This window comes from Sciurus vulgaris (genome assembly GCF_902686455.1).
Source record: "Sciurus vulgaris genome assembly, chromosome: 11".
Classification (NCBI taxonomy): domain Eukaryota; kingdom Metazoa; phylum Chordata; class Mammalia; order Rodentia; family Sciuridae; genus Sciurus; species Sciurus vulgaris.
Genome location: NC_136472.1, coordinates 81,980,067 through 81,993,756, shown reverse-complemented (window position 1 = coordinate 81,993,756; position 13,690 = coordinate 81,980,067). Strand labels below are relative to the sequence as shown.

General features: G+C 37.8%; 1 protein-coding gene across 13 annotated transcripts in view; it reads left to right on the top strand.

Annotated features, from left to right (window-relative positions):
• The window catches only part of DLG2 (discs large MAGUK scaffold protein 2), a gene marked incomplete at its 3' end in the record, with an annotated part of 2,081,919 nt that overhangs the window by 873,338 nt on the left and 1,194,891 nt on the right, over positions 1–13,690 (top strand). Inside the window, exon 1 of one of the 13 annotated variants that reach the window (XM_079105556.1) lies at positions 9,434–9,778. The exons of 11 other annotated variants lie outside the window; for them this stretch is intronic. In XM_079105556.1, coding sequence (XP_078961682.1) covers positions 9,677–9,778 — 102 coding nt within the window. In that variant the 5' untranslated portion in view covers positions 9,434–9,676. Of the gene's footprint in view, positions 1–9,433; positions 9,779–13,690 lie in introns of those variants that run through there. One more of the 13 variants, XM_079105539.1, reaches the window with a different exon arrangement.

The following is a 13,690-nucleotide window of genomic DNA, read 5'->3' as shown; positions in this document are numbered from 1 at the left end:
ATACTTTGCTAAAGACAGCAAAAAAATAAAAGCATAATAGAAAATGTTAAGCACTATTAGTCATTAGGTAAATGCAAATTAAAAGCAAATTAAATACTACTACAAATCTATTAAAATAACCACTTTTAAAATGGCTAATAATACCAGGTGTTGGCAAAAATGTGAAAGGACTCCAATTCTCATACACTGCTGGTAGGAATGTAAAATGATACAATCAGTATAAAAACAGTTCAGCAGTTTCTTTAAAATGTAAACATGTCTATCATGTGATCAAGCTAACCCACTCCAATAGAAAAAAAAATTGTCCATACAAGACACACAAACATTCATAGAAGCTATATTTTGGAAACAAATCAAGTGTTCATCAAGAGATAGAAGCAAATTATAGTACCTCTTTACAATATAATATCACTCAGCAACAACAGAAATAAACTATTGTCACATGAAACAGCCTGGGTAAATCTCAAACTAGATACGTTGAGAGAAAAAATACGCAGACATATAAGTACATACTGTATAACGTCATTTACATAAATTCTAGAAAATACAAACTAATTTATAGTGACAAATCAGATATGTGGTTGCTTTGGAATGGAGGAGTGTGAAAAAATAAGGGGCAGAGTTCACACAGAGTCACAATAGGTATGTTTACAATCTTGGCAGTGCTGACAGTTTCATGAACATATACCTATGTTGAAACATCAAATTTTATATTTTAAATATTTGTAGTTTATTGACTGTCAGTTTTTCCTTAGTAAAGCTGCTTTGAAAAATATTCCTCAACTTTCCTTAGACTTTTAAAATAAAACCAAAAATCTTGAATATGACTGCATAGTCTAATGTCTACTTTTTTATTCAGTTTCTGCTCACCAATGTTTCCCCGTGTTTCCTGTATTCCAGCTATTCCGAGCTCATCTCAGTCCTTTCTATGCTCCTCATTTCTTGGCACCAAATGTTCTGTGTATATTTATTTTATTCTCTCTACTTCCAATGCTTTTCCCTCCTTCATTCATCCTGGTAATTTCCACTCATCCTTCTAACCAACACTGAGTTAATCATTTCTGTTATGCCTTTTTGGCCCTCTCTTAGTCACTTACAGGTGAGATTTCCCATATGCTCTTACAGAGCTGGACAGCTCTCCTCAAAGTGTTTATACCTGTCTGCCTTCCTCATTGGTCTGTAATCTCCTTGAGACCAAGACCATATTGTTCTGTTCTTAGCACTGCATTCCAAGCTTAGCATAGTGGATAGCACACAGGAGATCCTCAAAATATTTGTTAAATGAATAAATGAGTAAATAGCAATTGGAAACCCAATGGGGGACATAAAGTATTTAATGTGTTAGAAATATCCAAGTGCTACAAGAAATCGGGCACATGCTCAAAAGTTATTTGGCAGAGCAACTTTACTTCTGCAGAAGGGTGTGCCACTGAACAAAGTCTGGCAAGAAGCACCCACAGATTGGGTACAACCAGCATTTTATTCCCTAGAACACCAGGGTCCCTCTCCAGGTTCCTCATTGGCTGAGTACTATGAGGTGTACAGTCTTCCCCAAAGTCACCTAGGTTTTACTATTTTCTATTGGGTTACTTAAATAAACATACCTTTAGTTGTTCCTGCCTCCCTTTCTTCTCCTGTGTCAGCAAAGTCTTCTTGGAGTGCATGCATTCTGACAGGCATGCAGCTCTTATTTCTTTACCTAATTTACTATTTCCTAATGGAGAGATAGGTCAATCAATCCTTTCTCCTACCTGTTTGTCAAGGGGCTGTTCAGGTACATGGACTTTGGATTTGCCACATCCATTGGCTATGGTGCCATTGTATAACTTTCCATTATGCTCTATTTGCCGTGTGACTATGTTTCTTACATTCTAATTTTAAATTTAAGGTTAAATAGTATATTCTGAAAATAGACCACTGGACTTCCTATTTCTCACATATGCTAGTATTATGAACCAAACAAAGGCTTTTTTTGTCGCATGCAAACACAATTTAGATCTTCCAATGCATCATACTTGACATGGGTTGTCCTTTTAATCCATGGGAGTAACTCACACATTACCAAAAGGCAATTTTTCTCACAAGGATCTTATTTTAAGCAAAGAGAAAATGGAAATATGGCTAGGCTTATAATCTGGTGCCATCAAGGACTTTAACCATCATGCTTGCCATTTATTAAGAGAAAAAGAGACAATGTGTCATAATCTTAAATCAGAGATATGTAGCTAGATATCATAAGAAAGATCTTCACAATTTCAGGGGAGCAACCATTTCATTGAAAAACCATTTCACTTAATTTGGATATGATTAGCTGAGAGCCCCTGCTTACAACATAATGGAATGATGTTCTTCTGGATAAGTCACCTCATTTGGTTCATGCAGCTAGACGAGAGCATCTATTGTTCAGATGAAAGGCAGCTGATAAGGAAAATCTATTTGCAGTAGAGAAGCACACAGTGGCAATATAAAGCTATTTAAAATGAGCCATGTTTTTGTCACAGTCTTCCCATGAATTGCTGCTCTCAAAGTTGAACTCTGATTTAGTATTTTTTGACAATGAATAATTTGTCTTTGTTTCACAGATGGGCAAGCACAATATAAAAATAGAATTAGTGATTTCACAAAAATTTTGCTGTTTGGTTAACATTTCTTTGAAACAAGTTTCTTGGCTACTTTTGGAGTATAATGAGATGGATAAGAGAATAATGAGTGAATGAATTAATATTATTAAGCATACATTAATAATGTGTGCAAGACATTTTGACAGGCACTTTAACATGGGACGTTTTACCTAATCCTCATAGGAGCGGGTATATTTAACAACCTCCTCCCGTCTTTCAGCGGATGAGTATATTAACTGTCAAACATGGTAAGAGACAAATGAGAGTTATATAGTAGGTATCAAAAACAGAACTGGAACCTAAGACCTGAATCTCATTCTTCAACACTGAAATCAAATTTGATAAACAAATAAGACCTAAGAGTTCTTTTTTTATTTTAATTTTGCTGCTATTAAATTCTCACAGGTGGTACAGAGACTAACGTCTTAGAGTTGCTTTTTCAATTATAAAAAAATGTGTAAGTGATCATCATGAAAAGTCTCAAAGGCAAAGTATTGCCTTGCCTTATTGGAACTGAGGACAATAAATCTCTCAACACACTTGTTGCTAAAAGAAAAAGCCAAAATTGATTATGACACAATGGGCTGGCATTTCTTCAACAAAAAGCATACTCCTTCCAACTCAGATGCTGGTGGGGGAAGAAGGTTGGATGCATGAGGAAGCAGCGATCTGCACTAATTCACCTGAAGTCTAGGTGGAATGACCGCTTTGACTCATATATTAATTTGTTTTTTAGTCATTAATTTATTGATTAAATCATTCAATAATACAACTTAACAGGAAAACTATTTTAAGTAAAGGTCAAACATGCTAAGTGAGATTCAAAGGCCAACTAGTCACTAAATGTCCATAGGAGTCTATTCCCTGGGGCAAGTGAATGGAAACAGACTCAGAAATTAGAGAGAAAACAAAGAGCTGGGAGAAGCATAGAGGATATCAGAATCAATTTGTGTGGGACCTGCCAAAACCCTAACTGCAGTTGTGTGTTCCTCAGTAAGGAGGGCATGGAAGTGCTCAGAAAGTGATAAGGAGAGTCACTGGGAGGGGAAAATTGATGAAGAAAAGTTAAAGACAGAATTGTTCATTACAAAGAGGTTATATGTATTGGGTGAGTCTAATCAGTTTATTATTTATTGTTAACTATTATTTTTTAAAAATTTAGGAAATTAACACAAAATTCTTCCAATTTACAGAATGCATAGCACAAACCAGATAAATGTGACAGCTATTTAGTAATTCATTATCTCATTTAAGTCTTGTAGCAGCCTTATAAGTATCACCATGTTATAACGCAGGAGATAGTTTACATAAGTTAACTAGATTGATCTAAAGCAGTCTTATGGACTTTAAGTAAATTTATTAATAATTAATTGTGTATTCATGTTATGAAGAGCTATTTCTAGTTCTCATTTCAAAGCAATCTCTTCAATTAATTGTAAAATCATTGATGGCAGAAAACCAAAATCATATGCCTCTGCCATATGTATTTCAGGATCAATGATAGAAGCTTAGCTGGGCTTGGTACATGGTGCACAGCTGTAATCTCAGCCACTTGGGAGGTTAAGGCAAAAGGATTGCAAGTTTGAGGGCATCCTGAGCAACTTGGTGAGACTTTGAAGATAAAAAGTTAAAGGGGCTGAGGGGGTAGTTCCATGATAGAACACCTCCTCTAGACTTAATCCCCACTAACACATACGGGTGCATACACATACAAAAGTACAGCTTATTTTCCAAAACTTATAGATGAATTGCTTGCTTGAAAACATCTAAAGATTAAATGAAAATAGGTGAACTTCGATTTCCAGTGGAAAAAAGGAAAAGGAGGGGATATAAAGATTGAAATCACACAGTTATTTGTGGCAGAATATAGTGTGTCTTATTGGCTCCAAAGTTCAAGTGTTTTCTAAATCTACTATGCTTTCTTTGTAAGAGTCAGAGGGAAAAACTCCCTTTAAAGAGTTGCTAAATAACACTCTATTATGCAACGTAGATGATAAATTGGAATGTGCTAGCTGTCAGTGCCAGGCAGAATGGCCTACTTGTTTAGAACTTGGGTCTTCAAGCCAGATTGTTTGGCTTCAGATCCCAGTTCTATCAACCAGCTAAGCTGTGGTTGATTGTATTATTATTCTCAATATGTTCTTCCACCCTTTGAGAGGAATATCTTTCCCTACCCCGCTAGTATCAGGTTAAATACATAAGAATTTCTTAGTTAATAATATGTAAGTAGGAAAATGTTTTTTTTATTGTCTAAACAGAAGTTTTAAGAGCCACTGCATATCCAGCCATTGATCATTTTTTCTTCTGTCATGAGAAGAACATCATGTCCCTGATACAGGTTGCTCTTCTGTCCATGGAACAAAATTGACTAAAGTAACAAATTATGAAGGACATCTGACATGAGAAAGAAACATCTGTGGTTGAAAGTCATCAAAACTTTTTTGTAGATTCATTTAGCTGACTAGTATACCAATTTGTTACCTTGGACAAATTATATAATATCTCTCTCTCTCTCTCTCTCTCTCTCTCTGACCAGTTTTCTTTTTTGGTAAGATGGAGTGGTTAGAATGATTAATTAAGTTAATGTGGTTAAAGCATACAGACCAATGCTATATTGGTCAAATTTTCTCTGAAAAGTCTTAATTTATAGTATAAGAGCCAATTTTACATGGTATAAATATTACATTGCACTGATTCAAAGCAAACAGCATGATGTCACTGAGTGGGGAGTTGGGCAAGGCTCAGACAGTCAGCCCTAATGAACAGGCTCTGACTCTAGCACACTGCCGAATTTAGAATGGTATACACAGTAAGCACTTTATTAGTACATATCAAGTAATACGTACTATAGGAGGGTTTGTTTTCTGAAAATAAGTGACTGAGCAAAATGGTTTCTCAAGCTTCCTTTACAGTTGAAAACCTACATTTGGAAGGCCACTCAAACAACTTCAGTAGCAGAAATAAACTTAGAGATGATCTGGTGTAGCCATTGCATCTTAAGAGAGAAGGGAGGCTGAATGGCTTGCTTGAAGTCACTGGCAACAGAAGCAACATGGCATTTAGTGCCTGGTCTAATCTTTTCCTTTCCAACCAGAACAAACATTGTTTAAAAATTGCTATGGAGCTGGGTGTGGTGTCACAGGCCTGTCCTCTCAATCACTCCAGAGGCCGAGGGAGGAGGATCAGAAGTTCAAGAAAGCCTTGGCAACTAGTAAGAGTAAGACCCTGTCTTGAAATAAAAAAATTAAAGAGCTGAGATATAGCACAGTGGTAGAATGTCTCTGGGTTCAATCACAGTACTAGAGGGCAGGAAAATAAAATAAAAATGATAAAATTGCTATGGAAAGGATCAGCAAAGAAAGGAAAAAAAAAAAAAAAAAAAAAAGAAACGGGCCTCTTTATCCCGATTTCTGATAGGAATAATAATAATAACTTTTGATTAGGAATAAAACAATAAAACCAAACCCTGTTCACATTTACTGACAATGCTGTTTTTATGATTATGTCTCCATTGTGGGGAATATTGTCATTAGGTAAAATGTTTAACAGTATTTTATAAAAGTGATGAATATTAGGAAGAACTATAAATGTTACCAATCACTGAAATGTCTAAGTAAGGGTAGTTATTTTGACTATTAGAACAAATGCATCATCTCCTGGCATTCCCTAGTAATATCTATTCCTAAAAATATTACAGTACACCCCCATGCAGTATACTCCAAAATTAGTGCTTTTCAGACCAATAATGCAATGTGTTCATATCTTAAGGTAACAGTGACTCACTTTTGTAACCACAGTGGTTACTGACATATGGAATGCATTATCATAGATGCCACTTTGCCCCTCTTCTCTCCTCTCTTCAATGCACCCCACAGCTATTGAGGGACAACTGCTAAGGAAAAACACTTTATTAAATTACAGATACAAATAAATATGTGTATAAGAAGAAATGTATAAATAAATGATACAGATAAATCAACATTCATTGGTTAAAATTAAGCATAAATATCAAGGACTGAGATATATATTTTGCTTTATGTTTTGTCACTTGGCTCTATCAATCTGAACCAGCAAAAACTATAAAATGGGAACTAACTTGAACATAACAGCCTTTCATGCTGCCCTAGAATAGGAGGTCAGCCTTAGCTTGGGTAATTCATTAGGGAAAGACTGTGTTAGATATTATTGGAACATCACAATATAGAGCATACAATACTTTGGGGTGTTTGAAATCCAAATTATAGGCTAATGAATAAGGGAAATATTGTGCAACTTTTTTAGAATCTATTCTCCTTTGGAAAAACAGCCATAATTATAGACATTCTGTAGGTGGAAGCGCTCACACAATCACACATTTTATGGTAACATACAGGCATAAAATGCTAAGGGATACACTTAATCTGTAAACGTGACCTTAAGATTCCACAGAATGCCTCAGGCCAGAGTTCTCCTAAAAACTGACTTAGTACATTTAAGAGCAAGTATGCCATGTGCTTTGTGTGCATGGGCGCGCACACACGTACATCAATCCTCCCGAGTCCCAGCAGCCCCCAGACATTCACTAGACTGAATTAAACCAGATCCCGTACTGAGTGAGAAAACGAGGCGATCCACTGCTTAGTATAAGAATCCTGAAGCCTAAGTCATGGTTGCCCTCTTCAGTTAAAAACCAGTTTTAATTCAACTTTGACAGTCTTTCCATGCTGATTTTTGCTGTTAACTTGGTTCAATTCTAATTCCCTTCATAGAGGTCCTAATTTCATATACAGGACCAGATTCCTCTCACAAGGGGGCTAATTAAAAGTGTAGATTCCTTGACCTCTTCTTCTTAGCCTGACATAGAGTTGGACCTAAGAATCCACACATTTTAACAAACTTCCTAGGAATCCTAACACAATCAGATTTAGTTTCCATTAACTTGGAATAGCAAGGTAGGGTATTTTTTCAATACTAATATATCAAAGAAAGATTATAGGGTACTGAATTTAACTTGAAAACTTCCAAGTTGTTTTGCTCTTTTTTTCTTACTAAAACATTTAAATTTTATAAGAATGAAACACTCAGCAATATTGGAACTAATTAATTTAGACTATAAGTGCCCTAGTATTCTGAAGGAACTGCATCAGGAAGACATAGTTCTGATAAAAGTTTTGCTTTGAATATTTAGGACCATGTTGTTGCTGTATTTCAGATGGGATCTGAGTTTAGTGCTTGGCTAGAGAGACTTGAAATTGCCAGATTCATGTGAATGTGACAAGCCTAACTTCCTAAATAAATCTGGAGACTTCAGAACATCCTTTGTAGAAGTTTTCAAGGTCTACAGTGATGTTGCTTCTTAAAGTATTTTCTGTTACTTCTCTTTGAATCTCACCTTCATGGCGTATTGATTGTGTGACACAGGTAAGTGATACAATCCTCAAGACCTCAGTTTCCTCACTAGAAAAATTGTGTCCAGTAACATCTACCTCAGAGACTAGACATGAGACAAGGTTTGTAAGTAAAGAACAGCTGTGATGTACTGGGGCATACCACAGGAATGACAACTCTGCCCTGTGGGGTTTAATACCCTCACTTTACACATAAGTAACAAGGGCTCAGATAATTAAGTTACTTACACACAGTCTCACCTAACACTAGATCCAGAGTCTGACTCCAAACCCTGATGTCTTGCTCTCTTTTCATCAACCATCTGTGAGGCATAGTGCCAAGCACCCAGGTGGCACTGAAAGAATGCTAGATTTACCCACTTCCTGCCCTACACATTTCTTATCACACTTAGAAAAAAAATCTCCAATAAGAGATTTTGCAGCTGTGCCAGGCACATGCTGATTTTTTGGTCTTTTTGCAATTTTGACAGTCTCTGTTAAACAAGAAACAAGACTACCTCCCTCAACAAAACAATAAAGCATCCATCCGTCTTGCCATTCATATTTACTTGCATAACAACATAAATACTTCTGGGGCTTCTGGAGCCTCTAAGACAAAGTGGGGAGACGGCAGACTATCTTTTTGAGTCTGAAAAATGTTATCATATGAAGCTTTGGTTCTCAGGCCACTTTAACCACCCAGGGAGTGAGTAGGCTCCCTGACCCCGAAGTCAAGGGCGGAAGGCACTAGCAAAACCCTTTCCAATCCATTTCTGCCCTGGTCTCCTTGCTGGCCACTTTCCCCTCCCCCCTCCCACCCTCACGCAGTTGTCTGTGGGCCGGGAGCATGCTCCCTGCAGGGTTCAGTGCAGGCCTCCCTACCCAGCAACTCTGCCTCCCAGGTCGTCTACACTCTGGCGGCAACAGTGATGGGGGCAGAGTGTGGTCTCAGGGTCACACCAGCCAGGGAAGGCCCCGCGAGACGACGCCAGGGACGCCTAGGTGGCTCCGAGCGCGCCCGCGGGCTGGGCTGGGCTAGGCTGGCAAACGCCGAGCTCCCTCCCTCTCTCCGCCCCTCCCTCCCACCCCACATGCCCGGCCAGCGCTCCCCACGGTGACTCTGGATTGCAGCAAGCCACTGGCTTTTTACCAAATCGGGAGCTGCAGTACGTCCCCCAGCCACCCCCCATGGAGGGAATAATTTCAGCCCCCTTAGGCTCGCATGGCAATCTTGTGTGACTGGGGCGAGTAGGCGGGCACATCCTTTTACATGCTAATACTGCCCCACCTCCTTTGAACCCTCCTCTAAGCGCCTCGCTTCCCTTTATTTTTATGGGATTTTTAAATTTTTCTTTCTTTTTTTTCCCCCCTTGTTTCTTCTTCTTCTTCTTTTTCTTTTCTTTTCCTTTTTTTTTTTTTTTTAATTTTACCTTCCGCAAATTAATAGAGGGGAAAAAATACCTTCTTGGTCTGTCCCTTCCCCCACGCCTCGTTCCCCAAGGAAGGGAGACCCCCAAGACTCTCGGTACTTGCCCACAGCATTGCTTCCACCTGAGCTCCAGGATGGCTGCGCCGGGCGCAGGGGGCAGAGATCGAAGCGGCCGCTCGGTGTAGGCTGTCGCTCCATGTGCTGGCCGAGCACCGTGTTCGGGTCTCCCAGCGAGCTGCCACTGTCGCAGCCCGGAAGGAATGTCCCCTGTTGTTAAGGACCCTGACTGTTTTACACCAATGATTTGCCACTGCAAAGTTGCTTGCACCAACAACACTCTGTCGTTGATGTTTGGATGCAAGGTAGGACGAGGGGTTCGTGTCTTTTTAATGCATGCTGCCTCCCATGGGGAAGCGAACAATTCCTTTTGTTGTTTATTTATGTGTCTGCCTGTTGGGAGAAAGACCGAAGCTGCGACTGCGCTGCCCTAACCGAGAGCCGGCTGGGTTTGGGAACCTGAAGAGCCCAAAGATTTTCCAGCGTCCGATGTAGAGCTGATAACCCGGTGGTGACAGTACCCTGTCTCTAGCACACAGAGGCTGTGAGAGCAGATACTCCTTGGAAAGGGGGCGCCTTAGGTGACTTTTCTCTTGGGATCTCGTTATACATTTGCTAGTACCTGAGCTCCTAGACGCTGATTTGAAAGCTAAACTCATCACAGATCACCATCACCTGGAGTCGGCCCACAGGCAAGAGTAACTGAGGTGGTAGTTGTACTCCACATGAAATTCAACACATCAGCTTGGGATTTAGCACTTTTTTAAAGATGTTGGGCTTATTTCTGTTTTAGAATGAAAATCTGCAGCTAAAATCATGGTTAACCCTAACTGTTTGATTGTCTCAGAACTTATACAATCCTTTGGAAATAAACAAAAATTTTATCAAGAGATGGCACAGTTCCTAGAAAAGTTTGTAGCAAATAACTGTCCTACCCTGGGTTTTTGCAAAGGGGATTGGTGTTCACAAGGAAATGAGGTTTGATGGTTTTTGAAACAGGTTACCATTCATTGCCCCGTCTCTAAAATATGTTAATAGAGCTTTCTTGTTGCATCTGATGATGCACTTTCTGAAAAAGATGCATCAAACTTGCCCTTTGAGAAGTCTTAACCCATGAATAGACTGAGTACATACCCCTTGCTCTTAAGTAGAGGTCTCTACTTGTTGTGGAAAACTGGTGAGATTCTTCAGCTTGTTTCTATAGAACAATTCTTGTGGCTGCTCTGATAACTCTCTAAGGGGTGGGGGGAGTGATAAAGGGAGAGCCCTTCATCTGAAATAACTGAGAATTCACTTCCATAAGTGAATAAAAATCACACAATCCCCATTGTTCTGAAAGATAACACCAGAGACTGAATTGGACAGCTGGTAAGCACCTAAGGCAGTAAAGTTAATGAAACATACACATTCAACTTCGTGGATAGTGCTCAGAGGAGGTGTAGGCTTAATGGAAAAATTGGGAGTCAAGACTGCCTTGTACTGGCTGTGCCTAGAGAATTTTCTCTTCTCTTGGGCCTCAGGTTTTCTTCTATAAAATGACTAATGTGGAGGAAGTGATTTCTGAGACCCCTTCAGGTTAATAGTCTCTGATGATGTCTTATAAAATCCTTTAATGGTAAAGTTATTGCCAAATATTTATGAAAGTTTTACTCAATATGACAAGTTGCACCTTAGAGTTAGCTTAAAAAATATTACTCCTGGGCTGGGAATGTAGCTGTAGTTGTAGAATTCTTGCCCAGCATTCATGAGTCCCTGGGTTCAATCCTCAACACTGCGGCTGGCTGGTGGGGTTGGGGGGAATCCTACTAAAGAGAAGTTAGATAATTCTTTTGAAACCCCCAAAAGAGATCTTAGAATTGCTGAAGGCTTGTGTATTCATCACATTCAGCAAAATGTACATGAATGAACAGCACCAATAACTAACTCCCTATTCCACTTGTCACCCCTCCTACAAGCTTCTGTGCACTCTCTTTTTCTAATTGCACTTAGAGAAGCATCAACAGTGGCTACTATTTAAAATCCATTCCTGTGAACTTATGGGAATTTTTTGCAGGTCTAAATGCTTAGTAACAAAGGTGAATTATTCATCTAGGGAAATTAAACACGAGCTAAAAATCAAATAAGATAAACTGTTGCTATGGAGAATGTTGTTAAATATGCATTTAACTCTTCAAGCTCGTTTTAAAATGTTTTTATTTTATGCTGTTATAGTTTCCCCTGACTTTCAAACCATATTAGAGGGGATTGGTATAAGCATGCATTTATTTTTTCAGGGACTGGGTAATTACGTTAGGTTAATTCCCTTTTGGTTCCCTTCCTTTTAGTTTTTTGGTTTAACAAATTTAGTTTGTGTGAGAGATTCGTGTCAGTAGAATGAAACACTAAGTAGAATTTGTTGGTTGACATTATTCTTTGGAAAATAAATTAATTCTATGGAAAAATTACTTTTAGAGGTTTTATCCCATCCTGTTTTGCCAAGTATTTGTATATGATAATTCTTAAAATTTTTATATAATGGTATCAATTAATATAACCATACTTCCTAGGGGTTAATTATGAACTGGTCAATGAAAAGCTTCTTCCTTAGAATCTTAAATGTGAAAATAGTACTAGAACTTTCTACTCTAGCTTTCCTCTAGTGAAGTTCTTTAACACTATATGTCAGAAGCAACAAAACATAATGTGGAATACTCACCTATGCATAATGTTTCAAAAGTAAAGTTCACATTTCTTAAGTATATGATTTCTCTAAGTCTCAGTTTCCTTGTATGTAGAATGGCCACAGTAATAACTACTTCCCCATACGTTATTATGTCATTGTGAGGCTAAAAATTTAAATGAGGTACTTGCAGTGCTTAGAATGTATTAATTCATCAAGTGATTGGAGTGCTTTTATATAAGCCTTGGTTATTTTCATAACTCTACAAAGGGGCTTATCACTTCTGGTAGAAACCTAGAATATTAAAATAAATACATATTCAAAAATAAATATTTATTTTAGAATCACTAAAATAGTTATTTTGATAAGTTGTTCATCTTTGCTATGAGTTCAACCTTTTTTCTTAATGTTGCCTTTCTTCATTCTAGTCTAACTGTACATATGAATATTAGGAACTGTTTACACATTAATAGAACATTTACAAAATGAAGTATATATATTAAAATCATGAAAAGTTGATACTATTGTTACATTCAATATATAAATATTCATTGAGTGCAAACTTAAAAACAGCCAATCATGGGTATCATGATCATAACAGCCTCTTGTCCTCTATGATTTCAAAGTTAAACAATATGGCAGATGGCTATATTATTTGCAATACTGAGTTAAGGAAAAATCAATCACAGTGATTTCAAATGAATTTTTAAGCTATGAAAGTAGAATTTAATTACTGAATAAGGCTCATTGACAATATATGACAATAAGGAACTTAAAAAACTTACATTCCTTGCACTATTACCTAGGAAGCATGAAATAAGATTATTATGATGGATATTTATTTTCTTTTGTATAACATACTCAGCATGGCAAAGTCTAAAACCATGTTTATGTGTAGGCCAAACTGTTTCAAAAATACTGAAACTGTCTGTCCTTATTATCCCAAACCTATTAATGATTTGAAGGATGCTCAGCAATGTGAGCATTCAAAGTAGAACCCCCAAATTAATTTGTCACTTAGTTATCTCCAGGGCCCTTCTTGCTGTATGCTGGCTATGATTCTGTTTAGTTAACTGACTGTATGACTTGTGACTAAATATGGAGTGTCTTTCTGTGCTAATCTGTCTCCCAGGTACTGTAATTGATGTTACAGATGCAAATGTAAATATGACACCATTCCTTTCTTCCAGAAATCCCAAGTCTATTGAGGGGAAACAATTTCATTCTTCTCCCTAAAGTACAGAATACCCACAGCAACCTGGCTTTATGTCTCCTAAGAAGACCTAAAATATCCTTGTTCTTAAGAGTTTTCCATTATAACAATCCTCTTTTTCCCTAGTCCATTGTTATTCTTCAACAACACAGTTTATGGGAATGATAATTTTTTTCCTCTCATAGTAATTTATGTGCCATGATCAGAAAACAGGCATCAACTTTACCTTCACCTAACTGTTTTCTTCACCTATGGATATCCGTATTCTAAAGGTAATTTAAATATCCAGCCTTTATGTCATTTCTCTTTCCTTTATCTTGTGCATAGCTGTATCACAGGGATCAG